Source organism: Mobula hypostoma, chromosome 7 (genome assembly GCF_963921235.1).
Source record: "Mobula hypostoma chromosome 7, sMobHyp1.1, whole genome shotgun sequence".
Taxonomy (NCBI): Eukaryota; Metazoa; Chordata; class Chondrichthyes; order Myliobatiformes; family Myliobatidae; genus Mobula; species Mobula hypostoma.
This window is the reverse complement of record NC_086103.1, coordinates 185,902,798-185,929,681: the sequence shown is the minus strand read 5'-3', so window position 1 is coordinate 185,929,681 and position 26,884 is coordinate 185,902,798. Positions and strand designations below refer to the sequence as shown.

At 43.7% G+C, this 26,884-nt stretch overlaps 1 protein-coding gene across 2 annotated transcripts in view; it reads right to left on the bottom strand.

Annotated features, from left to right (window-relative positions):
* pgm2l1 (phosphoglucomutase 2-like 1) overlaps positions 1-26,884 on the bottom strand; it is a 161,649-nt gene that overhangs the window by 45,987 nt on the left and 88,778 nt on the right. For both annotated transcript variants that reach the window (XM_063054756.1, XM_063054757.1), the window contains exons 7-9: positions 25,857-26,046; positions 17,984-18,081; positions 10,427-10,607 (exon numbers count right to left, since the gene is read on the bottom strand). In XM_063054756.1, the coding sequence (XP_062910826.1) occupies positions 10,427-10,607; positions 17,984-18,081; positions 25,857-26,046 (469 nt within the window). The remainder of the gene's footprint in view (positions 1-10,426; positions 10,608-17,983; positions 18,082-25,856; positions 26,047-26,884) is intronic.

The window sequence follows — 26,884 nt, the reverse complement described above, 5'->3', positions numbered from 1 at the left end:
ATCGGGAACAATCTTCCTGCATCTAGCCTGTCCAAACCCTTTAGGATTTTATATGTTTCAATCAGATCCCCCCTCAATCTTCTAAATTCCAATGAGTATAAGCCTAGTCATATGAAAGTCCTGCCATCCCAGGAATCAATCTGTTGAACCTTCTTTGTACCCCCTCTATGGCAAGAATGTCTTTCCTCAGATTAGGGGACCAAAACTGCACACAATACTCTAGGTGTGGTCTCACCAAGGCCTTGCACAACTGCAGTAGTACCTCCCTGCTCCTGTACTCGAATCCTCTTGCTACGAATGCCAGCATACCATTTGCTTTTTTCACCGCCTGCTGTACCCGCGTGCCCACTTTCAATGACTGGTGTACAATGACACCCAGGTCTCGTTGCACCTCCCCTTTTCCTAATCGGCCACCATTCAGATAATCATCTGTTTTCCTGTTCTTGCCACCAAAGTGGATAACCTCACATTTATCCACATTAAATTGCATCTGCCGTGAATTTGCCCACTCACCTAACCTATCCAAGTCACCCTGCATCCTCTTAGCATCCTTCTCACAGCTAACACTGCCGCCCAGCTTCGTGTCATCCGCAAACTTGGAGATGTTGCATTTAATTCCCTCGTCTAAGTCATCAATATATATTGTAAACAAATGGGGTCCCAGCACTGAGCCTTGTGGTACCCCAGTAGTCACTGCCTGCCATTTTGAAAAGGTCCTGTTTATTCCCACTCTTTGCTTCCTGTCTGCCAACCAATTCTCTATCCACATCAATACCTTACCCCCAATACCGTGTGCTTTAAGTTTGCACACTAATCTCCTGTGTGGGACCTTGTCAAAAGCCTTTTGAAAATCCAAATATACCACATCCACTGGTTCTCTTCTATCCACTCTACTAGTTACATCCTCAAAAAATTCTATGAGATTCGTCAGACATGATTTTCCTTTCACAAATCCATGCTGACTTTGTCCGACATCCCTTCAGAAGAGAGATGAGGGGGAATTTCTTTAGCCGGAGGGTGGTGGATCTGTGCCACAGACAGCTGCGGAGGCCACCTCATTGGCTGTACTTAAAGTGGAGGTTGATGGATTTTTGATTACTAAGGGCGTCATAGGTTACAGGGAGAAGGTTGGAGAATGGGGCTGAGAGGCGTAATAAATCAGCCATAATGGAATGGAAATGCACACTCAATGAGCCAAATGGCCTAATTCTACTCGTATGTTTCACGCACCAGAAACTTATGAGAATGATAGAGGCAGATTGTAATTGATCTAAGCTAAATTTTCATGGATACCTGATTACATTAGATGCAGTTGGTGAGTCGCTCATAGACAGATCTGCAGAGAGATCCTCTGTAGCACGCAAAGTTTGCCTTGCATCAGAATATTCAGATATTTCATCAGCTAGTTTGGCACCCAACATCCTTATTGGTGCAGAATTTTTAGTTGTGATCATATCAGAGACACAGTATTTGGACATTTTTATCAGAATACTAACAAGTTACATCTAATGTGAGCCAGAGTTTCTATAGTTTCTCTGACCAGTTTTATAGCAATCAGAATCAGGTATAATAACACTGGCATATGTTGTTTTGCAGCAGCTGTACGTTGCAATACACAATAAAAACCCTGTAAATTACAAATAAACAAATAAATAATATGTATGTATGTATGTACGGAAGCATGGCAAGAGAGCAAACAAAAAGAAAAAAGGAAAAAATATTGAGGTAGTGTTCATGGATCCATTGTCTATTCAGAAATCTGATGACAGACAGGAAGAAGCTGTTCCTAAAATGTTGAGTGTGTCTCTTCAGGTTCCTGTACCTGCTCCTTGATGGTAGCAATGAGCAGAGGGCACTGCCTGGGTGATGGGGATCCTGCCTTTTTGAGACCTTGCTCCTGAAGATATCCTTGATGCTGGGAAGGCTACTGGCCAATAGTAATCGGCTTGAGATACAGAGCATTCACCACTGCTACAGTCTAAAGCAGCATCCTGCAGTCACTGGAAGCGTGACTCAACACAGAAACTACCAGGAAATACACAGCAGGTCAGATAGAACATAGAACACTACAGCACAGTACAGGTCCTTCAGCCCAGAATATTGTGCTGACTTTTTAACATACTACAAGATCAATCAACCAGATGTAGATGTAGTGTATATGGATTTCAGCAAGGCATTTGACAAGTTACCCCATGCAAGGCTTATTGAGAAAGTAAGGAGGCATGGGATCCAAGGGGAGATTGTTTTGTGGATCCAGAACTGGCTTGTCCACAGAAGGCAAAGAGTGGTTGTAGACGGGTCATATTCTGCATGGAGGTCGGTCACCACTGGTGTGCCTCAGGGATCAGTTCTGGGACCCCTACTCTTTGTGATTTTTATAAAGGAGCTGGATGAGGAAGTGGAGGGATGGGTCAGTAAATTTGCTGATGACACAAAGGTTGGGGGTGTTGTGGATAGTGTGGAGGGCTGTCAGGGATTACAACGGGACATTGATAGGATGCAAAACTGGGCTGAGAAGTGGCAGATGGAGTTCAACCCAGATAAGTACGAGGTGAACAACAGGAATTCTGCAGATGCTGGAAATTCAAGCAACATACATCAAAGTTGCTGGTGAACGCAGCAGGCCAAGCAGCATCTATAGGAAGAGGCGCAGTCGACGTTTCAGGCCGAGACCCTTCTGACGAAGGGTCCTGACGAAGGGTCTCGGCCTGAAACGTCGACTGCGCCTCTTCCTATAGATGCTGCTTGGCCTGCTGCGTTCACCAGCAACTTTGATGTATGCTGCTTAAGTATGAGGTGGTTCATTTTGGTAGGTCAAATATGATGGCAGCATATAGCATTAATGGTAAGACTCTTGGCAGTGTGGAGAATCAGAGGGATCTTGGGGTCTGAGTCCATAGGACACTCAAAGCTGCTACGCCGGTTGACTCTGTGATTAAGGCATATGGTGCATTGGCCTTCATCAATCATGGGATTGAGTTAAGAGCTGAGAGGTAATGTTGCAGCTATATAGGACCCCAGTCAGACCCCACTTGGAGTACTGTGCTCAGTTCTGGTCACCTCACCACAGAAAGGATGTGGAAACCATAGAAAGGGTGCAGAGGAGATTTACAAGGATTTTGTCTGGACTGGGGAGCATGCCTTATGAGAATAGGTTGAGTGAACTCGGCCTTTTTTCCTTGGAGCGACGAAGGATGAGAGGTGACCTGATAAAGGTGTACAAGATAATGAGCGGCATTGGTCATGTGGATAGTCAGGGGCTTTTCCCCAGGGCTGAATGGCTAGCAAAAGAGGGCATAGTTTTCCAGTACTTGGAAGTAGGTACAGAGGAGATATCAGGGGTAAGTTTTTTACGCAGAGAATGGGGAGTGTGTGGAAAGGGCTGCAGGTGGCAGTGGTGGAGGCGGAAACGATAAGGTCTTTTAAGAGACTCCTGGATGGCTACATGGACCTTAGAAAAATAGAGGGCTATGGGTAAAGCCTGGGTAGTTCTAAGGTAGGGACATGTTCAGCACAGCTTTGTGGGCCGAAGGGCCTGTGTTGTGCTATAGGTTTTCTATGTTTCTAACTCTTCTCTCCTAAATAGACCTCCATTTTTCTTTAATCCATGTGTCTATCTAAGGCTCCCTTAAATGTTCCAAATGTATCTGCCTGCACCACCAGTCCGGCAGCATGTTTCATGCACCTATCATTCTCCGTGTATAGACCTCTCTCTGTCTCTGATTTCATCCATTCACTTTAGAGTTATACTCCCTCGTATTAGCCATTTATACTCTGGAAAAAGTCTCTGACTGTCCACACTATCTATGCCTCTATCATCTTGCACACCTCAATTTAGTCACCTTTCATTCTCCTTCACTCCAAAGAGAAAACCCTAGCTCATTCAATCTATCCCCATAAGACATGCTTTTTTATCCAGGCAGCATCCTGGTAAGTCTTCGCTGCACCGTCTCTAGAGCTTCTACATGCTTTCCATGAGGTGACCAGAACTGAACACAGTACCTCAAGTGTGGTTTATCTAGAGTTTTAGAGAGCTGCAACATTATTTTAAGGCTATTGAACTCAATCCCTCGACATGAAGGCCAACACAACATGCACCTTTTTGACAACTTTATCAACTGGTATGGCAACTTTGAGGGTCTATGGATGTGGTCCACATACTCTGACCGCTCATTTCATATACAGACCACCCTTTGCCATCTCTTCGCTCCAGAGAAAAGTCATAGCTCACTCAAGTTTTCCACATAAGTCATGCTCTCTAATCCAGGAAGCATCCTGGTAAATTTCCTCTGCACCCACATCCTTCCTAATACTCCAAGTGTGGTCTAACTAAGGTTTTACACAACTGCAACCTATCACTACCCAGCTTCCTAACCTCATCCCCCACCTGCTCATCCATCTTCCCCCCCACCTGGTCTCACCAATCACCCACCAGCTTGAACTCCTTCCCTCCCCCACCTTATTCTGGACCCTTCCTCTCCAGTTCTGTTGAACTCTAATGCAACACACACAAAATGCTGGAGGAACTCAGCAGGTCAGGCAACATCTATGGAGAGGAATAAACAATCAACTGATGTAGGGTCTGGGCCCAAAACATTGGCTGTTTATTCCCAACCATAAATGCTGCCTGACCTGCCGAGTTCCTCCAGCATTTTGTGTGTGTTGTGAAGAAATATCTGAAGTTATTATCTCTAAGCTAGTCCAGCTGACAAGGCAGCTGAATAAATCTGAAATATTTGGCAGCATTGGGAGAAGATAAAGAGCTAAACACAAGAGATTCTGCAGATACTAGAAATCCAGAGCAACACACACACAATGCCGGAGGAACTCAGCAGGTCGGGCAGCATCTATGGAAATGAATAAACAGTCGATGTTTCGGGCCTAGACATCAGGATTGGAAAGGGAGGGGGAAGATGCCAGAATAAAAAGGCAAGGAGAGGGGATGGAGGATAGCAAAAGGTGAGAGGTGAAGCCGAGGTGGGTGGGAAAGGTAAAGGGATGGAGAGGAAGGTGTCTGGTAGGAGAGGAGAGTATATTATAAAAGAAAGGGGAGGTGGTGGTAATAGGCAGATGAGAAGAGGTAAGAGGCCAGAGTGGGGAACAGAATTAGAGGGCAGGGGGAAGGAATTTTTTTACTGGATGGAGAAATCACTGTTCATGCCATCAGTTTGGAGGCTAGTCAGATGGAATTCAAGATGTTGCTCCTCCACCCTGAGGGCATTCCGATCATAGCACAAGAGGTGGCCACGGACCGACACGTCAGAACAGGAACTGGAATCGGAATTGAAACGTGAGGCCAAAGACCTCTCGTGTTTGTGATCCACTGTTAAGTTAAAGTTGAAGTTTGTCATCTGACTTGCATGTATACAACCAAACTGGGTATCATTCGTCCAGGCCACAGTACACAAAATATATCACACACAGCACATAAAAACAAAATATTACCATAAATAAGTTAATAAAATATCATTCAAAATGCACTGCCATCTGGAAAAAGGCACTGAAGTATTCGGGCTCTCATGACTAGACTATGTAACAGTTTTATCCCCCAAGCCGTCAGACTCCTCAATACCCAGAGCCTGGACTGACACCAACCTACTGCCCTCTACTGTGCCTATTGTCTTGTTTATTATTTATTGTAATGCCTGCACTGTTTTGTGCACCTTTTGAAGTCCTGGGTAGGTCTGTAGTCTAGTGTAGTTTTATGTTGCTTTACATAGTTCAGTGTAGTTTTTGTATTGTTTCATGTAACACCATGGTCCTGAAAAACGTTGTCTCGTTTTTACTGTGTACTGTACCAGCAGTTATGGTCAAAATGACAATAAAAAGTGACTTGACTTGACTTGTAGTGTACAGCACAGCTAAATGGTAAACAGCTCACTGTCCTAGTGATGAGACTTTGGTAGTGGCAGGGTATTCATGAGTCTCACAGCCTGACAGAAGAAGCTATTACGCAGTCTGGCAGTCCTTGTCCTGATAATCCTATACCTCCTTCCTGATGGTTGTGGATCAAAGAGATTGTGGGATGGATGGTAGGGATTGTCAACAATGCTTCAGGCCCTGGTAATAGGGAGGAGGGAGACCCTGATGATCCTCTCGGTGGTTAGCAGCTGCATGTCCATCCTGCCAGTGGCGAGTAGCAGACATGAGATTGTGAAACACTAACTTGAAATGTGATACCTCAGTGGCATCTGTTCCAATCCTTCTCACACTGAGTGACAGTAAACAAGGAACAGTGGCAGAATGGAAATCAAACAGAAATTATTGAACAACACACACAAAGTGCTGAAGGCAGTACAATCAGAGGTGGAGAGGTTCAGCAACTTTAAACTCCTCAGTGTTATCATTTCAGAGGATCCATCCTGGGCCCAGAACGCAAGTGCCATTACGAAGAAATCACGGTAAGACTATAAGAACATAAGGTGTAGGAGCAGAAGCAGGCTATTCAGCCCATCGAGTCTGCTCTGCTATTCAATCATGGGCTGATCCAATTCTTCCAGTCATCCCCACTCCCCTGCTTTCACCCCATACCTTTTGATACCCTGGCTAATCAAGAACCTATCTATCTCTGCCTTAAATACACCCAATGAGCCTCCACATCCACTCGTGGCAACAAATTCCACAGATTTACCACCCTCTGACTGAAGAAATTTTTCCATATCTCAGTTCTAAATGGACATCCTTCAATCCTGAAGTCGTGCCCTCTTGTCCTAGAATCCCCTACCACTGGAAATAACTTTGCCATATCTAATCTGTTCAACCCTTTTAACATTCAGAATGTTTCTATGAGATCCCCCCCGATTCTCCTGAACTCCAGGGAATACAGCCCAAGAGCTGCCAGACGTTCCTCATATGGTAACCATTTCATTCCTGGAATTACTTCCACGAATCTTCTCTGAACCTTCTCCAATGTCAGCACATGCTTTCTAAAATTTTTTTACTCAGAGTGGTTGGTGCATGGAATGCACTGCCTGAGTCAGTGGTGGAGGCAGATACACTAGCAAAATTTGAGAGACTACTAGACAGGTATATGGAGGGATTTAAGGTGGGGGGGAGTTATATGGGAGGCAGGGTTTGAGGGTCGGCACAACAATGTGGGGAGCCGAAGGGCCTGTACTGTGCTGTACTATTCTATGTTATAAAATGAGGAGCCCAAAGCTGCACACAATACTCCAAGTGTGGTCTCACGAGTGCCTTATAGAGCCTCAACATCACATCCCTACTCTTACATTCTCTACCTCAAGAGATGAATGCCAACATTGCATTTGCCTTCTTCACAACTGACTCAACCTGGAGGTTAACCTTTAGGGTATCTTGCACAAGGACTCCCAAGTCTCTTTGCATCTCTACATTTTGAATTCTCTCTCCATCTAAATAATAGTCTGCCCGTTTATTTCTTCCACCAAAGTGCACGACCATACACTTTCCTGCATTCTATTTCATTTGCCACTTCTTTGCCCATTCCCCTAAACTATCTAAGTCTCTTTGCAGGCTCTCTATTTCCTCAACACTACCCGCTCCTCCACCTATCTTTGCAGCATCAGCAAATTTAGCCACAAATCCATTAATACCATAATCATTGACATACATCATAAAAAACAGTGGTGCCAACACCGACCCCTGTGGAACTCCACTGGTACCCGGCAGCCAGTCAGAATAGGATCCCTTTATTCCCACTCTCTGTTTTCTGCTGACCAGCCAAAGCTCCACCCATGTCGGTAACTTCCCTGTAATTCCATGGGCTCTTATCTCACTAAGCAGCCTCATGTGCGGCACCTTGTCAAAGGCCTTCTGAAAATCCAAGTACACTACGTCGTCTACTGCATCTCTTTTGTCTACCCTGCTTGTAATTTCCTCAAAGAATTGCAGTAGGTTAGCCAGGCAGGATTTCCCTTTCAGGAAACCATGCTGGCTTCGGCCTATCTTGTCATATGCCTCCAGGTACTCCGTAATCTCATCCCTAACAATCGATTCCAACAACTTCCCAACCACTGATGTCAGGCTAACAGGTCTATAGTTTCCTTTCTGCTGCCTCCCAACCTTCTTAAATAGCAGAGTAACATTTGCAATTTTCCAGTCATCTGGTAAATCTATCGATTTTTGAAAGATCATTGTTAATGCCTCTGCAATCCCTCCAGCTATATCCTTCAGAACCTGAGGGTGCATTCCATGAGCTTCAGGAGACTTATCCACCCTCAGACCATTAAGCTTCCTGAGCACCAGCTCAGTCGTAATTTTCACTGCATAAACTTTTTTCTGACACTCTTGAATGTCTGCTATACTGCGGATGTCTTTCACTGTGAAGACTGATGCAAAATACACATTCAGTTCCTCTGCCATCTCTGCATCTCTCATTACAATATCTCCAGCGTCATTTTGTATTGGTCCTACATCTACCTTCGACTCTCTTTTACCTTTTATATACTTAAAAAAGCTTTTAGTATCTTTTTTGATATTAGTCGCCAGCTTCCACTCATAACTTATCTTTTCCTTCTGAATGACCTTCTTAGTTTCCTTCTGCAAGTTTTCAAAAACTCCCCAATCCACAATCTTCCCACTAGCTCTGGCTTCCTTGTATGCCCTCTCTTTTGCTTTTACTTTGTCTCTGACTTCACTTGTTAGCCACAGTAGTGTCCTTCTTCCCTTTGAAAACTCCTTATTTGGAATATATCTGTCTTTCACTTCCCTCATTCTTTGCAGAAACTCCAGCCATTGCTGCTCTGCTGTCCTTCCTGCAAATGTCCCTTTCCAGTCAACTTCGGCCAGTTCCCCTCTTATGCCATTGTAATTTGCTTTATTCCACTGAAATACCGACACATAGGATTTTATTTTTTTCCTCTCAAATTTCAATGTGAATTCGATCATATTGTGATCATATTGTGATCACTGTTCCCTCAGGGTTCCTTAACCTTAAGCTCCCTTATCACCTCCGGATCATTACACAACACCCAATCCAGCACAGCCGATCCCCTAATGGGCTTAACAACAAACTGTTCTAAAAAGCTATCCCTTAGCAATCTACAAATTCTCTCTCTTGAGGTCCAGAACTAACCTGGTTTTCCCAATGCACTTTCATGTTAAAATTCCAACAATTATCATGACATTGCCTTTCTGACATGCCTTTTCTATCTCCTGCTGTAATTTGTAATCTACATCCCGTCTGCTGTTTGGACACCTGTATACAACTGCCATTAGGGTCCTTTTACCCTTGTCATTTCTTAACTCAACCCATAGAGACTCTACACCTTCCAATCCGATGTCATCTCTTTCCAATGATTTAAATATTATTTCTTATACACAGAGCCACACCACCACCCTGCCTACTAACCTATCTTTCCAATATACCACATATCCTTGGACGTTCAGCTCCCAATGGCAGCCATCCTTTAGCCAAGTTTCAGAGATAGCCACAACGTCATACTTGCCAATCTGTAGCTGAATTTCAAGATTGTCTATTTTATTCCTTATGCTGCGTGGATTCAAATACAACACTCTCAGTCCAGTATTTGTTGCTTTCTGTTTTAACTACACCACGCCTCTATTGCCCTGTAACTCACGACACTGGCTTTGATTAAGTCTCATCTCCTGGAAGGTAATGCCGCTACTTCCTTAGAATTTTGCAAAGATTTGGCATGATATCTAAAACCTTAACAAACTGCTGTATATTTGTAGTGGAAAGTATATTGACTGGCTGCATCATAACCTGGAATGGAAACACTAATGTCCTTTATTGGAAAATCCTGTAAAAAATAGTGGATACAGGCCACCCCATCCCGGATAAAGCCCTCCCCTCCATTGAGCACATCTACAGAGTGGTGTTGCAGAAAAGCAGCATCCATCATCAGGGAGCCCCAGCACCCTGATCATGCTCTCTTCTCACTGCTGCCATCAGGAAGGTGGTACAGAAGCCTCAGGACCTAAACAAGTTCAGGAATAGTTATTACCGCTCAACTATCAGGCTCTTGAAAACTTCACTTACCCCATCACTGTACTGTTCCTACAACCTATGGATTCACTTTCAAGGACTCTTCATCTCATGTTCTCTGTATTTATTGCTTATTTATTATTATTAATTTTGTATTTGCGCAGTTTGTTGTCTTTTGCACATTGGTTGTTGTCCACCCTGTTGGGTGTGGTCTTTCATTGATCCTATTACGCTTCTTGGATTTGCTGACTAGGCCCGCAAGAAAACAAATCTCAGGGTTGTATATGGTAACATACATGTACTTTGAACTTTGAACATACTGAACAACTGCATATACATATTGTGACCACTAAGAAAAATTCTGAACAGTTACATGTCTATAAGAACTACTTAAAATAGATGGAGACAATGAATTGTTAAACTTCAAAGGAAACAACTATAAACAGACAGATCCAATAACATCACCAAGGTACCTAAAATGCCTCAACCCCTGTGCCTTACCTCGAAGTGGAAGCCTTCGTTAATGGCAAGGGCCCGTAGGATTTTGGAAGAGACAGTGGTGGCCAGCATGTACACGTTCTTCACATCACCTGGATCCAGATGCTCACTCCTCCAACAGTGAAACATCCACCAGCCGAGGAGAGCCCCCAGCTCATTGCCAGAGAAAACCTTCCACATGCCACTGCATCAAGACAGGAGAAACAGGAAGTTTTAGATAGCTGGGGGTGGGGGAGGGGGAGCTCAGTGTACTACTCTATGTCGTGAGGTGCAAGAGCATGCTTTAGATACCCAGGTGAGCCCAGTACGTCAGTCTGTCTAGTGAGATGCAAAGGGATGCTGCGGTGTGAGAGAATGCCCAGGTTGTTAGTCATAGAACACTACAGCACAGAGATACACAACTCTACAGCACAGAATCATACTGTTTGGTCCATCTGGTCCATGCTGAACTGTTAATCTGCCTAGGCACATCGACCAGCAGCCAGATTATACCCTCCCATCCATCAATTTGTTCAAATTTCTCCACTATTCTGGGAAAATACCATGGCAGTGCTCCGTCAGGATAGACCAGAGAACTCAACTAGTGATGTGTTATGGGTGGAACTGAGAAATAAGAAAGGTATGACCACGTTGATGGGGTTATACTACTGACCACTCAACAGTCCTAGGGATTTAGAGGAACAAATTTGCAAAGAGATTGCAGACTGTTGCAAGAAACATAAGGTTGTTATTGTAGGTGATTTTAACTTTCCACACATTGACTGGGAATCCCATACTGTAGAGGGACTAGATAGGGTAAATTTTGTCAAATGTGTTCAGGAAAGCTTCCTTGATCAGTACGTAGATGTCCAACGAGAGAATGTGCAATACTGGATATGCTATTCGAAAATGAGACAGGGCAGGTGACAGAAGTTTGTGTAGGGGAACACTTTACATCCAGTGACCACAATGCCATTAGCTTTAAAGCAAATATGCAAAGAGATAGGTGTGATCCGTGGGCTGAGTTTTTAAATTGGAGAAAGGCCAATTTTGATGGTATCAGAAATGATCTTGCAAGTGTGGATTGGGACAGGCTGTTTTCTGGCAAAGTAGTAACGGGAAAGTCGGAAGCCTTCAAAAACAAAATTTTGAAAGTACAGAGCTTGTACGTGTCTGTCACAATAAAAGGTAAAGATAACAAGTGCAGGAAAACTTGCTTTTTAAGAGATATTGAGCCCCTGGTTAAGAGAAAAGAAAGGAGGTGCATAGCAGGTATAGGCAAGTAGGAACAAATAAAATGCTTATGAGTACAAGAAATGCAGGAGAGGACTTGAGAAAGAAATTAGGAAGGCTAGAAGAAAGCATGCAGTTGCCCTAGCAGACAAGGTGAAGGAGAATTCCAAAGAATCCTACAGATATGTAAAGAGGAAAAGGATTTTCAAGGATGTATTTGGTCCTCTTGAAGACCAGAATAACAATCCATGTGTGCATCCAAAACAGTTGGGGGAGATTTAAAAATTTTTTTTGCATCTGCATTTACTCAGGAGACGGATACATAGAAGTGAGGCAAAACTGCATCAACTTCATGAATCCTGTACAGATTACAGTGTTTGCTACTGAGGCAAATCAGGGGGGGAATAAATCCCCAGGGCTTGTCATGGCATTCCCTTGTACTCTACTGGAGGCAAGTGCAGAAATTGTTGGAGCCCTAGCAGAGATATCTTTAGCAATACGAGAGGTACCAGAAGATTGGAGGATAGCCAATACGGTTCCACTGTTTAAAAAAGGCTCTAAACAGAAACCAGAAAATTATGGGCTGCTGAGTTTGACATCAGTTGTGGGAAAGTTATTGGAAGGTACTCTAAGGGTCCGGATGGCTTCGTGCGTGAGAGTAAAAGTTCGGCACGGACTAGAAGGGCCGAGATGGCCTGTTTCCGTGCTGTAGTTGTTATATGGTTATGTCTAACTAATTTTGTAGAATTTTTTGAGGAAGTTACCAGGAAAATGGATGAAGGCAAGGCTATCTACATGGACTTTAGTAAGGCATTTGACAAGGTCCCACATGGGAAGCTGGTCAAGAAGTTTTAGTCACTCGGCATTCAGGATGAGGTAGTAAATTGGATTAGACATTATCTTTGTGGAAGAAGCCAGAGAGTGGTTGTAGAGGGCTGCTTCTCTGACTGGATGCCTGTAATCAGTGGTGGGCCTCAGGGATTGGTGCTGTGTCCTTTCACAACCACGACAAAATCTGCAGATGGTGGAAATCCAAGCAACACACAGAAAACGCTGGAGGAACTCAGCATGCCAGATAGCGTCTATGGAAGGGTATAGTCGACGTTTCTGGCCGAGACCCTTCATCAGGACTGGAGGGAAAAAAGATGAGGGGTCTGAGTAAGAAGGTGAGGCAAGGGGAGGAAGAAATACAAGGTGATAGGCCATCTCAAACTGGATCCCGCCACAAGACACATCTCCATACATGACTCCCTTGTCCATTCGTCCCTCTCCACTGATGTCCCTTTTCTTTCTTCCATGGCCTCCTATGAGATACTCCCATCTCCAGCCCTGTACCTCTTTCACCAATCAACTTCCCAGCTCTTTACTTCACCCCTCCCCCCCACCCACGGTTTCACCCGTCACCTTGTGTTTCTTCCTACCCTCCCCACCATCTAACATTGACTCCGCATCTTTTTTTCTCCAGTCCTGATGAAGGGTCTCGGCCCGAAACGTCAACTGTACTCTTTTCCATAGATGCTGCCTGGCCTGCTGAGTTCCTCCTGCATTTTGTGTGTGGTGTTATGTCCATTGTTGTTTGTCATCTAATCAATCATCTGGATAATAATGTGGTTAACTGGATCAGCAAATTTGCAGATGACGCCAAGATTGGGGACGTAGTGGACAATGAAGAAGGTTTCATGGCTTGCATCATCTGCATGGATCTGCATCAGCTGGGAAAATGGGCTGAAAAATGCAGATGGAATTTAATGCAGACAAGTGTAAGGTTTTGCACTTTAGTAGGTCCAAGCAGGCTAGGTCTTACACAGTAATCGTAGGGGACTGAGGAATGTGGTAGAACAAAGGGATCAGGGAACGCAATTCCATAATTCGTTGAAAGTGGCGTCACAGGTAGATAGGGTCGTAAAGAAAGCTTTTGGCACATTAGCTTTCATAAATCAATGTTTGGGATGCTATGTTGAAGTTGTACAAGATGTTGGTGAGGCCTAACTTGGAGTATTGTGTGCAGTTTTGGTCACCTACCTACAGGAAAGATGTAATCAAGGTTGAAACAGTGCAGAGAAAATTTACAAGGCTGTTGCCGGGTCTGGAGGACTTGAGTAGGAAAGATTGAATAGGTTAGGACCACATTTTTTAAAACACAGAAGAGTGAAAGGAAATTTGAAAGCGGTATACGAAATTGTGAAGGGTATAGACAGGGTAAATGCAAACAGGCTTTTTCTACTGAGGTTGGGTGGGACTACAACCAGAGATCACGGGTTAAGGGTGAAAGGGGAGAATTTTAAGGGGAACATGAGGGGAAACTTCTTCACTCAGAGGGTCATAAGAGTGTGGAATGAGTGCTCAGCGTAAGTGGTGCATGCAAGCTCAATTTCAACATTTAAGAGAAGTTTGGATAGGTACATGGATAGTAGAGATGTGGAGGACTGTGATCCCGGTGCAGGTCGATGGAATAGACAGTTTAAATGGTTTTGGCATGGACTAGATGGGCTGAAAGGCCTGTTTCTGTGCTATACTTCTCTATGACTCTATGACCCTAAAAATTGAAATCAAACCCGCATCAACGACTTTGACTGACAGCTCGTTCCACACTCTCACCACTCTCTGAATGAAGTAGTTCTGCTTCAGGTTCCCCTGAAACATTTCACCTTTCACCCATGACTCCAGTTATTCACCCAACCTCAGTGGAAGATGCTTGTTTCCATTTACCCTCTCTTAGCCCTCATAATTTTGTAACCCTGACATGCCTTTTCCACTGAACTTCCTTTCAAATTTTAAAAGATGTACAAACCCGAAGTTTATTTAGCAGTTTCATCTTTCAGTGAGCAGAGTCATACTGGGTCACCTTGCAGCTCGTGAAACCCTTATGTTCCATGCATTGCTTGCAAAGGCCACGGCATTTAAATTGCATAGTCTGATCTAGTTTGTCTAGTTTTACACAGATTATACTGTGTGCAGTGGTTGAGGGAGTAGTGTATTATCCTGATTTCTTGATTAAACTGTTAGGTCTCCTATTTACATTCCACATTTAATTAGAACTGAAGTCCAGCAGAGTGCAGGTCCTTCAGTCCACAATATAGTGCTGCCCCTTTAACTTACTCCAAAATCAGTCTCACCCTTCCAAATCACATAACCATCCATTTTTCTGTCATCCATGCATACAACAGTCCTGCCAAAGGGCCTCGGCCTGAAACGCCAAATGTACTTTTTCCCATAGATGCTGCCTGGGCTGCTGAATTCCTCCAGTATTTTGTGTGTGTTGCTCAGATTTCCAGCATCAGCAGATTTTCTCTTGTTCTTAAATGTCCCTAATGTTTCTGCCTCTACCGCCACTCCTGGTAGTACATTCCATGCACTGAACAAAAACCTCGGACATTCGCCCCTCCCCCCACACTTTCCTCCAATTGTCTTAAAATTATGTCCCCTCGCATTAGCCTGGGGAAACATCAATGGCCCACTATCTATGCCCCTTATCATCTTGTAAGCCTCTATCCTTTGCTCCCAAGAAAAAAGTCCTAACTTGCTTAACTGAACCTTGTGAGACATGCATAATTAACAGCATACATTGGACATTCAGTTGAGTGCAATTGCTCTAATGCTGGAAACACATCAAAGACAGCTTACCAACAGGGAACTGCATTGCTACAGCTCGCCAAAGGATAATCCCAAGATGGAAGATGTAAACGTTTACATCCACAAGCACCAGTAGTTGGAACTGGAATGCAAACCTCTGACAGGAATGAGATTTGAACATAAAGAGACTTCTTTTTAACTTACAGGTTGCATGAGATACAACTGCCATCAGATACAACCATTCAGAAATGGCACAGAGGCAGGAGCAGGAGGACATTCAGTACCTCATCTATGCACACAAAAAGCTGGAGGAACTCAGCAGATCAGGCAGCATCTATGAAAATGAATAAATAGTCAATGATTCAGGCTGAGACCCGTCATAATTTATTCCCCTCCATAGATGCCACCTGACCTGCTGAGTTCCTCCAAGATTTTGTGTGTGTTGCTCTGGATTTCCAGCATCTACAGAATCATTGTTAGTGCACGCCTTGTCTATGTTAGCTCCTGAATGACATACCTGATTGGTCCAACTATTTCCGTTCACCTTTGCCAGAGAGTTCTGGATGAAATCTGTGCCTTCCTGCAGAAATGACTTCATTACTCCTGTAACACTATCTAATTCTGCCACACTGTATCTGATACAACCTCCTTTATTTATTCCCATAAGACATAGGAGCAGGATTAGGCCATTTGGCCTATTGAGTCCGTCCGCCATTCCATCATTATCCCTCTCAACCCCTTTCTCCTGCCTTCTCCCCGTAAAGTTTGCACTCTTACTAATCAAAACCTATCAACCTCTGCTTTAAATATACCAAATGACTTGGCCAATACAGCTGCCTGTGGCAATAAATTCCACATTCACCACCCTCTGGCTAAAGAAATTCCTCCTGAAAATAGATTTGATTAGTCCACTGGTCTCTCTCATTTTATTGTCCTGTTACTGTTTTCCCTTGTACTAACTCAATGCATTGATGCAATGAATTCATCTGTATGAACAGTATCCGAGAAAAGCTTTTCACTGTACCTTGTCAAGATGATAAACAAATTTATCAATTTTAAATGGAAATTGCTGCTCCTTCTCCACTAGCCTGGAATATTACATCACTTTTTCATTAGAACACAGAACATAGAAATCTACAGCACATTACAGGCCCTTCAGCCCACAATGTTTTGCCAACCATGTAACATACTCCAGAAACTGCCTGGAATTTCCCTACCACATAGCTCCATTACCTATCTAAGAGGCTCTTAAAAGACCCTATTGTATCCACCTCTACCACCTTCGCCGGCAGTGCATTCCATGCACCCAGCACTCTCTGTGTGGAAAAATGTACCTCTGACATCCCCCTTGTACCTACTTCCAAGCACCTTAAAACTATGCCCCCTCGTGTTAGCCATTTCAGGCCTGGGAAAAAACCTCTGACTATCCACACGATCAATGCCTCTCATCATCTTATACACCTCTATCAGGTCACCTTTCGTCCTCCGTTACTCAAAGGAGAAAAGGCCAAGTTCACTCAACCTATTCTCATAAGGCACACTCTTCATATCCAGGCAACATCCTTGTAAATCTCCTCTGCACTCTCTCTATAGTATCTATATCCTTCCTGTAGTGAGATGACCAGAACGGAACACAGTGGGGTCTAATTAAGTGGGGTTATTCTTTACATTCAAAGTTGGGGCTTTCAGTATTGTTCAATTACATACCCACATATCAATCAATAGAAATGTTACACTCATGTGATCCGCTGGGGTGGTATCCAATTACACTAATTGTGGGACTTCCTCACCCAACCCTGGCCCTCTCTCTTCATTAGCAGAAGAATCCTACACTGTCTTTCTTCCCCACCAAGCCTTTATGTTGGCTGCACCAAGCTTCAGTGCGTTCCTCAGCACGTACTCCTGAAGCTTGGAATGTGTCAGTCAGCAGCAATCCTCCACGGACATTTCGATGTGCTGGCAGACCAGAGAGAGTCTTTCATCGAGCTGACGGTCTGCCAGCAGCACTTGATGTCCATCACCGTGCGTCTCACCCTAGAAACAGCCCATAGTTCAGAGAGTCCTCTGTCACGCAGCTACCTGGGGTGAATCATGACACAGACCCTTGCAACTTTCTCCACACCCTCTTCACAAACCCACAGTCCACAAAGAGGTGAGCTACCATCTCTCCTTCACTACAGTCATTCCGGGGGTAACGGGTTGAGGGGGTGATGCTCTGGGCATGCGGGAAGGATCTGACTGGGAGGGCCACTCCCACCACCAGCCAGGCAAAGTCTTGGTGCCTGTTGGTGAGGTCTGGCGATGAGGTATTTTGCCAGATAGTCTGGACAGCCTGTTCAGGGAACCACCCCACTATGTCAATTGAGTCCTTCTCCTGCAGTGTCTGCAGGACCTTCCATGCTGACCACTGCCTAAAGGGGCAGAACAACGCTTTACAGTACCAGTGACCTGCCTGTAAGGGGTCTGTATATTTTCCCTGTGACCGCTGGGGTTTCCTCTCACAGTCCAAAGGTGTACCAGTTGATAGATTAACTGGTCATTGTAAATTGTCCTGTGACTAGGCTAGGGTTAAACTGGGGGTTGCTGGGCGGTGCAGCTCAAAGAGCTGAAAGGGTCTACTCTGTGCTTATCTCAATAAATAATGGACCTGTGAAAGCTGCGGTACCTAGTAAAGTTCATGTGTACCATTAACAAATAAACATTGCCTTCTGTGAACAGCGCTGCGTTACTTCAAGTAGTAAAAGGTTTGTTTAAGCATCAAGGTACAATACTTACTCCTCTTGCTGCTCCGCCACAGCCAGTCTGTCTGCATCAGGATCTGTAGCCAACACGATCCGAGCCCCTTCTTTCTCTGCCAGTTTGATTGCAAGAACCTAAAAAAGTGAGAGCAGGGCATGGTCACATTGGGTGAAGTCCTATTGACAGTAACGATTCAATACAGAGTGGAGCAATGCAGATAGGGAGAGGGTGATTCTTACACCGAGTCTCATTGACACAGGAGACCATCCACACGTGAACTAAATTAACGAGGATGCAATAAACACCGAATGGACTCCTACTGTCCCTATACTATACAAGCAGTGAGACAATTTAGTTGCTTGTCTTCTGCACACCAATTAGCTTTGAAGGTTCTTGGTTCAAAATGTTGACTGTTCATTCCCCTCCATAGATGCTACTTGGCTGTCGAGTTCTTCCAGCATTTGTATGTGTTACCAATTAGCTTCACTTCCAAGTACATAACATCCCTCACAACTGGCAGCAAAACAAGACTAAATATTTCAGATTTACACAAGCTCCTAGTGTTAACACATTTTTATTTAAGTAATAGATACTACAGCACAGAAGCAGGACCTTAGGCCTATTTAGACTGGGCTGACCTAGTCCCAACAGCCCACAACTAGATCATAGCCCTTTCATGTACCTATCCAAACTTCTCTTAAATCAAACCCACATCCACCACTTCTGCTGGCAGCTCGTTCCACACTCTGAGTGAAGTTCCCCTTCGGTTCCCCTTAAATATTTCACCTTTCACTCTCAACCCATGACCTCTAGTTCTAGTCTTACCCAACTCAACCTCAGTGGGAAAGTAGTCATAGTCATAGTCATAGTTTATTAATCCTGGGGGAAATTGGTTTTCGTTACAGTTGCTCCATAAATAATAAATAGTAATAGAACCATAAATAGTTAAATAGTAATATGTAAGTTATGCCAGTAAATAAGTCAGGACCAGCCTATTGGCTCAGGGTGTCTGACCCTCCAAGGGAGGAGTTGTAAAGTTGGCCACAGGCAGGAATGACTTCCTATGACGCTCTGTGTTGCATCTCGGTGGAATGAGTCTCTGGCTGAATGTACTCCTGTGCCCGCCCAGTACATTATGTAGTGGATGGGAGACATTGACCAAGGTAGCATGCAACTTAGACAGCATCCTCTTTTCAGACACCACCGTCAGAGAGTCCAGTTCCATCCCCACAACATCACTGGCCTTACGAATGAGTTTGTTGATTCTGTTGGTGTCTGCTACCCTCAGCCTGCTGCCCCAGCACACAACAGCAAACATGATAGCACTGGCCAGCACAGACTCGTAGAACATCCTCAGCCTCGTCCGGCAGATGTTAAAGGACCTCAGTCTCCTCAGGAAGTAGAGACGGCTCTGACCCTTCTTGTAGACAGCCTCAGTGTTCTTTGACCAGTCCAGTTTATTGTCAAATATTGTCAATCCTACTTGCATTTACCCTATCTATACCCCTCATAATTCTGTGTACCTTTATCATTCTCCTACACTCCAGGGAATAAAGTCCTAAATTATGGAGGGCTATGTAGGAGAGAAGTATTATATTGATCTTCGAGTGGGCTAAAGGTCTGTACGGTTCTATAATCTAACTTATTCAACCTATCCTTATAAATCAGGTCCTTAAGGATTCTGAGGCTATTGTTTTAAGCATCTTCTAAGTTTACATTCACAAAATCAATGACATTGACATGCCATGCCCATCATTTGCAGATTACTTTTGCTAGCTCTAGAGAGGCAACATTGAACTTTGTTAACGGGCTGCTGTCTCCCAAGACATGGGCACTAGCCTCCCGAGCATTGTGGACACCTTCAAAAGGCGATAGGTTAAAAAGGTGGCACCCATCATACTTTTATACTTTATACTTTATTGTCACCAAACAATTGATACTAGATGCTAGGACCCCCATCACCCAGGACATGCCTCTTCTCATTGCTACTGTCAAGGAAGAGGTACAGAAGCCTGAAGACATGCACTCAATGTTTTGGGAACAGTTTCTTCCCCATGGCCAGCAGATTCCTGAATGGACAATGAACACATGATCACTAACTCCTGTATTATGTATTACAATGTACTCCTGCCACAACACAACACATTTCACAACATGTACCAGTGTATTAAACATGATTCTGATTTTACAATACTTTCCAGGATCTGCCAGGCATGAACTGATGTTTTGGGCTGTGACCCCTCCTTCATGCTGGAGTTCTGCCAGCATTTTTGAGTGTGTGGTGCTCTGGATTTCCAGCATCTGCAGAATCTCTTGTGACAAGTGTTTACTGCATTTGATTAGCATACACAAGTTACAGAAACAAAAGAGAACAAATCAGCTTAAAAAAATCTTATAGAGGGAAACAGTGGCTAACTATCACTACCTAGCATAGTGTGTCTGACTTAAGTAAATTGGGAAGGTCTATAGCTTTGAGGGAATGCTGTGCTCTGTACTCCTCGTAGCTGTTTTAAGTTTTGCTAGCTGCTGTTTGGGATTTACTGAGGAACCAACAGCATAAAGTTGACACAAACTGCTGCTAGGTCAGATCCTGCAAATGTTTTACAGGGGTTATTAATGACTGGATACAGGGTCTATTTCACTAGTTCAACTATGGGCAGTGTAAGGATGTTTATTCAATGAAATGATTGTATGTAGAGTGATATATGAAAAGCAGACATTTCTAACTTCCTGGGAGACTGGCTTACAGACGGTTCTCAGGAATTAAGCTCTTATCTAACTGAGGGATTGTGTAGTTAGATTTACTTTATTGCTGGAAACTAGAGTAGACTGTTTTTAAAGAGTTTAAAGATTAACTTTATTTGTCACACGTACATCAAAGTATACAGTGAAATGTATCATTTTGTGTCGAATCAAATTAGCAAGGATTGTGACAAGAGTCACCAAGCTTCTGTTGTCAACATAACATCCCCAGAACTCACTAACCCTAACCGGTACGTCTTTGGGATGTGGCATGAAACCGGTGTACTTGAAGGAAACCCATGCAGTCACAGGGAGAATGTACAACAGGAGGAATTGAACCCTGACTGGTGATTGTTGGCACTGTAAAGTGCTACGCTAACCACTACATTACTGTGCTGCACAATTATGCCAGTTATACATTTTACTTAGAGATAAAGAGTGAAACAGGCTCTTCCACCCACCTATTTAATCCTAGCCTAATCACAGGAAAAATTACAATGACCAATTGATCTACTAACCCATACATCTTTGGACTGTGGGAGGAAACTGGTGCACCTGGTAGAAACCTACGTGCTTCACGGGCAAGACGTACAAAATTCTTACAGACGGCACAAGAATTGAACTTTGAACTCTTGACGCCCCGAACTGACTGCTATGCTACCGTGGCACCCGTGTATTTAGGCTACAGCTCTGCAGTAAGTAACGCAGAATGTAACTGCAGTTTATTATGCTGACTGTACAAGGGGGTCCCACAAACACACACTCATTAGGAATTGTGCTGTGGTCACTCTAATGCTCTATACTGTCAATACCAGTGCTGTTGTAACAATACTTCCACTCCTTGATAGTTACTTTCTGCTTGCTTTGAAGCATTTACTTCAGTTAGGAGTGAGAAGTTACTGAAGCAGACCAAAGAAAGTGTACTCCATGTCTTCGTGTTTCTTCGGGTAGGGCAGCAAGCCAAGGCAACTGCTCCTCAGTCTGTCTGACCTGTGACATTTGCAAAAGGTCTTTGCAGGCAATGGCAGGAGATTGAATTTCTGAAGTCAAAACTCCACTGAAAATCACCAGACCACAGAGTTTAATCATTTTACCTACAAATATAATTATATTTGACTATTTGAATTTAAATCAGGAACCTAATGCAATATTCAAATGAAATCAGCTAAGAAGAAGGAAAATTAGACAAAACACTAAAGATCAGAGGAATAGAAATTCAAGCAGTCTGAGCCCTTCACTAAGGTTGGTCTCCATTCTTCAGACCATCTCAAATTAGTCAAACCACCTTGGCAAAGAAAATCTAACGATCTTGTTCATGGATACAACCTACGTAGCATCCATGCCAGGACCACCAGACAAAAACAGATACTTACCCATGCAGTGAGGCTGATCAACACCTCCACCCACTAACCCACCCCTCTACACCCCCAACCACCACTTTATCATTTCCTGTCAGAGTCACCTTACGTATAGACACTCCCGTACCTAGTGTCACTTTATGGATGTACAATCAATCTATGTAACAAGCTATCATGCATTTATATTTATTATTATTGTGTTCTTTATCTTATTTTTTTTTGTGTTGCATCGGATCCGGAGTAACAATTATTTTGCTCTACTTTACTGGAAGTGATAATAAACAATATTAAACAATCTTAAAAATGTTCTCAACCACTGATCATTTAATGCCAACTGATGTTAAACAATTTACAACCATCTTGTTATTTCATTAAAAATCAACATTCTGAAACGAATGACCCAGAACACTGACCTCTAGTTCAAAGATGAGTTGAGTGAACTAGAGCTTTTCTCTTTGGAGTGAAGGAGGATGAGAAGTGACTTGATAGAGGTGTACAAGATGATAGGAGGCATAGATCGTGCAGACAGCCCGAGACATTTTCCCGGGGCGAAGATGGCTAATATGTGAGGGCATAATTTTAAGATGATTGGAGGAAAGTATACGCAGGATTGTCAGAGGCAGCTTGTCTTTTTTTTAAAACACGGAGTTGTGGGTGTGTGGAACTTGCTACCAGGGTGGTGGTAGAGGCAGATACATTTAAGGGCATTTAAGAAACTCTTAGGGAGGCACATGAATGATAGAAAAAAAATGGAGGGCTATGCGGTAGGGAAGTCTTGGAGTACCTGAGATTCTACTTCTGGCAAAAAAAAAGTCCCTCCTCCCCTCTTCTTTTATTCCCTAATCTGGCCTATTACGTCTTCTCACCTGCCCATCACCTGCCCCTTGGTCCCCTTCTCCTTCCCTTTCTCCTATGGTACACTCTCCTCTCCTATCAGATTTCCTCCTATTCAGCTCTCTACCTTTCCCACTCAGCTGGCTTCACCTATCACCTTCCAGCTATCCTCCTTCCACCCCGGCACCTTCCCCCTTCCTGAAGAAGGGTCTCAACTCAAAATGTCAACTGTTTATTCATTTGCATAGATGCTGCCCAACTTGCTGAGTTCCTCCAGCATTCTGTGCATGCTGATCTTGGAGCAGGTAGTCCAGTGGTCATTGCGACACTATTACAGCTCAAGATGTTCTGGAGTTTGGAATTTGGAGTTCAATTCCGGTGCCGTCTGTAAGGAGTTTATACATTCTCACTGCGAATGCACGAGTTTCCTCCAGGTGCTCTGGTTTCCTCCCACAGTCCAAAGATACACTGGTTAGTTGGTCATTGTAAATTGTCCTGTGATTAAGCTAGATTTAAATAGGTGGGTTGCAGGGCAATGTGGCTCAGTAGGCTGGATGGGCCTGTTCTGTGCTGCACCTCCAAATAAATAAACTTGGGACAAAGGGGCTGTATTGTGCTGTGGTCTTCCAGGTTCTATATGAAACTCTTGTCTGAAAAAAACTTCCCAGTATTTACCTGTCAAGTCCTTTCGTACGTTCCAGTCAGATTAGCTTTCCATCTTCTAAACTCTAGACAGGGCAGCCCGAGTAAATTTACCTCTCTCTTCATTGTGTGATTGTTGCATCCAAGGAGTTTATACTGTGCAGTTTATAATTTCCTCAGATCCTTTATTTCAATATTATGTTCCTGCCTCTTACCATTCCCTGTATACTCGATTGTGATGAAGTCTCCCACACCTGAAAAGTGAAGGGTTTCTCTCATGAAAGATGGGGGACTGCTTCACTGAGCACCTTTGCTCCATCGATCACAAAAGGCCGGATTAATTTGACTTCCTATTCCCACATGTCTATCCATGGCCTCCTCGAGTGCAAGGTCAGGCCACTTTCAGTTTGCAGGAGCAACACCTCATATTTTGTCTGAGTAGCCTCCAACCTGATGGCAAGAACATTGATTTCTCGAACCCCCTCCCTCCTCTCTTTTTCCATTCCCCATTCTAGTACCCCTCCCACCACTCCTCTTCTTCTCACCTGCCCATTACACATCCCTGTCTTCCCTTTCTTACATGGTCCACTCTCCTCTACTATCAGATTCCTTCTTGTTCAGTCCTTTACCTCACCCACCTATCACCTCCCAGCTTCTCACTTCATTCCCCCTTATCCCACCCACCGACCTTCTGTTTACTCTTTTCCATAGATGCTGCCAGGCCTGCTGAGTTCCTCCAGCACTTCAGGTCCTCCAGGACCTTCTCCCCCGTCGCCTGCCAGCTTGTTCTGCTTCCCCTCTCCCACCTTCTTACTCTAGGTTCTTTCCCCTCCCTCTTCAGTCCTGATGAAGGGTCTCAGCCCAAAAATGTTGACTGCTTATTCATTTCCATAGCTGCTGCCTGACCTACTGCGTTCCCCCAGCATTTTGTGGGTGTTGCTCAAGATTTCCAGCATCTGCAGAATTTATTGTGTCCATGACCTCACTTGCTAAATTTTATCCAACATTTTCTAAAGACTGAGAGACAGACTGAAAGAGAAAAAGGAGTGGATTTTTATAGTGGAATTGTGATACCTGGGTTAGATTGCATTAACATACAATAATAAAACACAAAAACAGGCCATTCAGCCCAACCAATCCATTCCAACCACATCCTCCCTGCTATTCTCAGTTGCCCACATTCACCCCGTAACCCTCCAAGCCCCTCCTGTCCATATACCTATAAAAAAAGCACCTTAAATCTTGCAATTGTATCCACCTCACCAGCTCTTCTGACAGCTCATTCCAGATATGCACTACCCTCTGTGTAAAGAAGTCACTTCCCAGGTCTTTTTAAATCCCTGCCCTATTACCTTGTATCTGTGTTATCTGGTTTTGGACTCCCCCAACACTGGAGAAAAGACTATGACAGTCCACCTTATCTGTAAGTGTCTATCTTATAAATTTCTCATTCTCCTGTGTTACAGGGTGTGAAGATGCAGCACGGGCAACTTCTCCCCATAACTCAGGCTCTACACTCCGGGGCGGTTTTCTTTTGAGTGAAGGAGAATGAAAGATGACTTGGAGGTGTACAAGATGATAAGTGGACAGCCAGAGACTTTTTCCCCAGGGTGGAAGTGGCTAATATGAGAGGGCATAATTTTAAGAAGGTTGGAAGAAAGTATAGAGGGTATGTCTGAGACCTTTTTTTTTTAAAAAAACACAGTGAGTATGGTGGTGAAAGAGGCAAATACATCAGGGACATTCAAGAAACTCTTAGGTAGGCATGTGGATGAAAGGGAAATGGAAAGTCATGTGGGGAAGGAAGAGTTAAATTGAACTTGGAGTAGTTTGAAAAGCCATGGCTGAAGAGCTTGTACTGTTCTATGTAGGAGGAAACTGGAGCACCTGAGGTTAAACCCACGATAGTTACAAGGAGAACATACAAACTCCACACAGATAGCCGCAGGGGTCTGGCTGTCTGTGCCTGTGAGGGAGCAGGACTACCCTTTGCACATTTACTTATTTGGAGATATAGCAGAGTAACAAACAGGTCCTTCCAGTCCAGCAAGTCTGTGCCATCCAACTACACTCATCTGTCCAAGTCATCTGCTTATCCATCTGTGGGATGAAACCAGAGGACACAGATGAAACCTACGTACTCACAGAGAAGAACATACAAACTCCTTACATACAGTGGTGGGACTTGAACCTGGGTCGCTGGCAATAAGCTAACTGCTACAGAATCTCTCCATCGGCTGTCATTACATTATTACAAAGTAAAATCTATCCTGATGTACAAATGATTGAAGCAATAAACTTTTGTTTAGAAAATAGGAAAGAAATACTATTACCAGCACACATTCTCCCTCCTCTGGATTGGGGCACTTGACAGTGGAAAACTCAGGATCTGGATCCTTCTGTTCTGGAACAGGTATGGGAGGAATGAAGCCAAATGCCTTGAACGCTGCCTGTACATACTCATGGCCAACTCCATGGAAGGAAGTGTGCACAAACTTGAGAGGTGTCTTGCTGTTAAGCTCCCTAAACGGATGAAACAAGCATCTTAAGAGTCCAATATTGGCACGTGTTAAAGTCAAACTTATGTTAAGGATAAGAGAATAAATAAAAATGAAGAAGAAGTTAGACATATATAACTGCAATAACACACTCTGGAACTCAGCAGGTAAGACAAGTTGGATTCTGATGTCTTTAAATCAAAGGTTCTTTCAGAAATCAGGAAAAAGACACAAAACTTGTTGCTTCACGATCATTGTATTAAGTTGATAAAACAAAGGAAAAAGCAGAAGCTGGTTGCAGGTCTAAAGACAAAGAAACTAAGATGCTAGGATTAAGATAATGCTCAGCATATAGCAGCTCTGATCTACACAGATAAGGAAAATTCCATTCAAGTTGCTTCTCCACGTGGGTGATCTGTTAATATTTCTACAAGGGAGGGGGTTGAGGTTGCGAGTTTTTATTGTACGAGTGGGATTGATGTCTTTCAACTATATGGTTTTTTTGTATTTTATGGTTATCAAGAGAAGACAAATCTCAGAGTTGTATTCTGCACACATACTTTAATAATAAAATGAACCTTTGTACCCTTAGACAAGGGTCAACCAATGAGAAAGTCATTATTCAAATAATGCAGAGGGAAGATTCTAGAGCTTTCCATAATTATAGCAACATAACCACTATGCACACGCTGAACAACTGCATATGCACACTGTCAACACTAGGGAGTACATTAAGCGATTGCTTGTATACAAGTCATTATATAAAATACAAGCAGATAACGGAATGCTGGACTACAAAGAAAATAACAATTAAACAGCTGAGTCCAACAGGCAGCATCTGTGGAAAGGAATGAAGAGTCTAG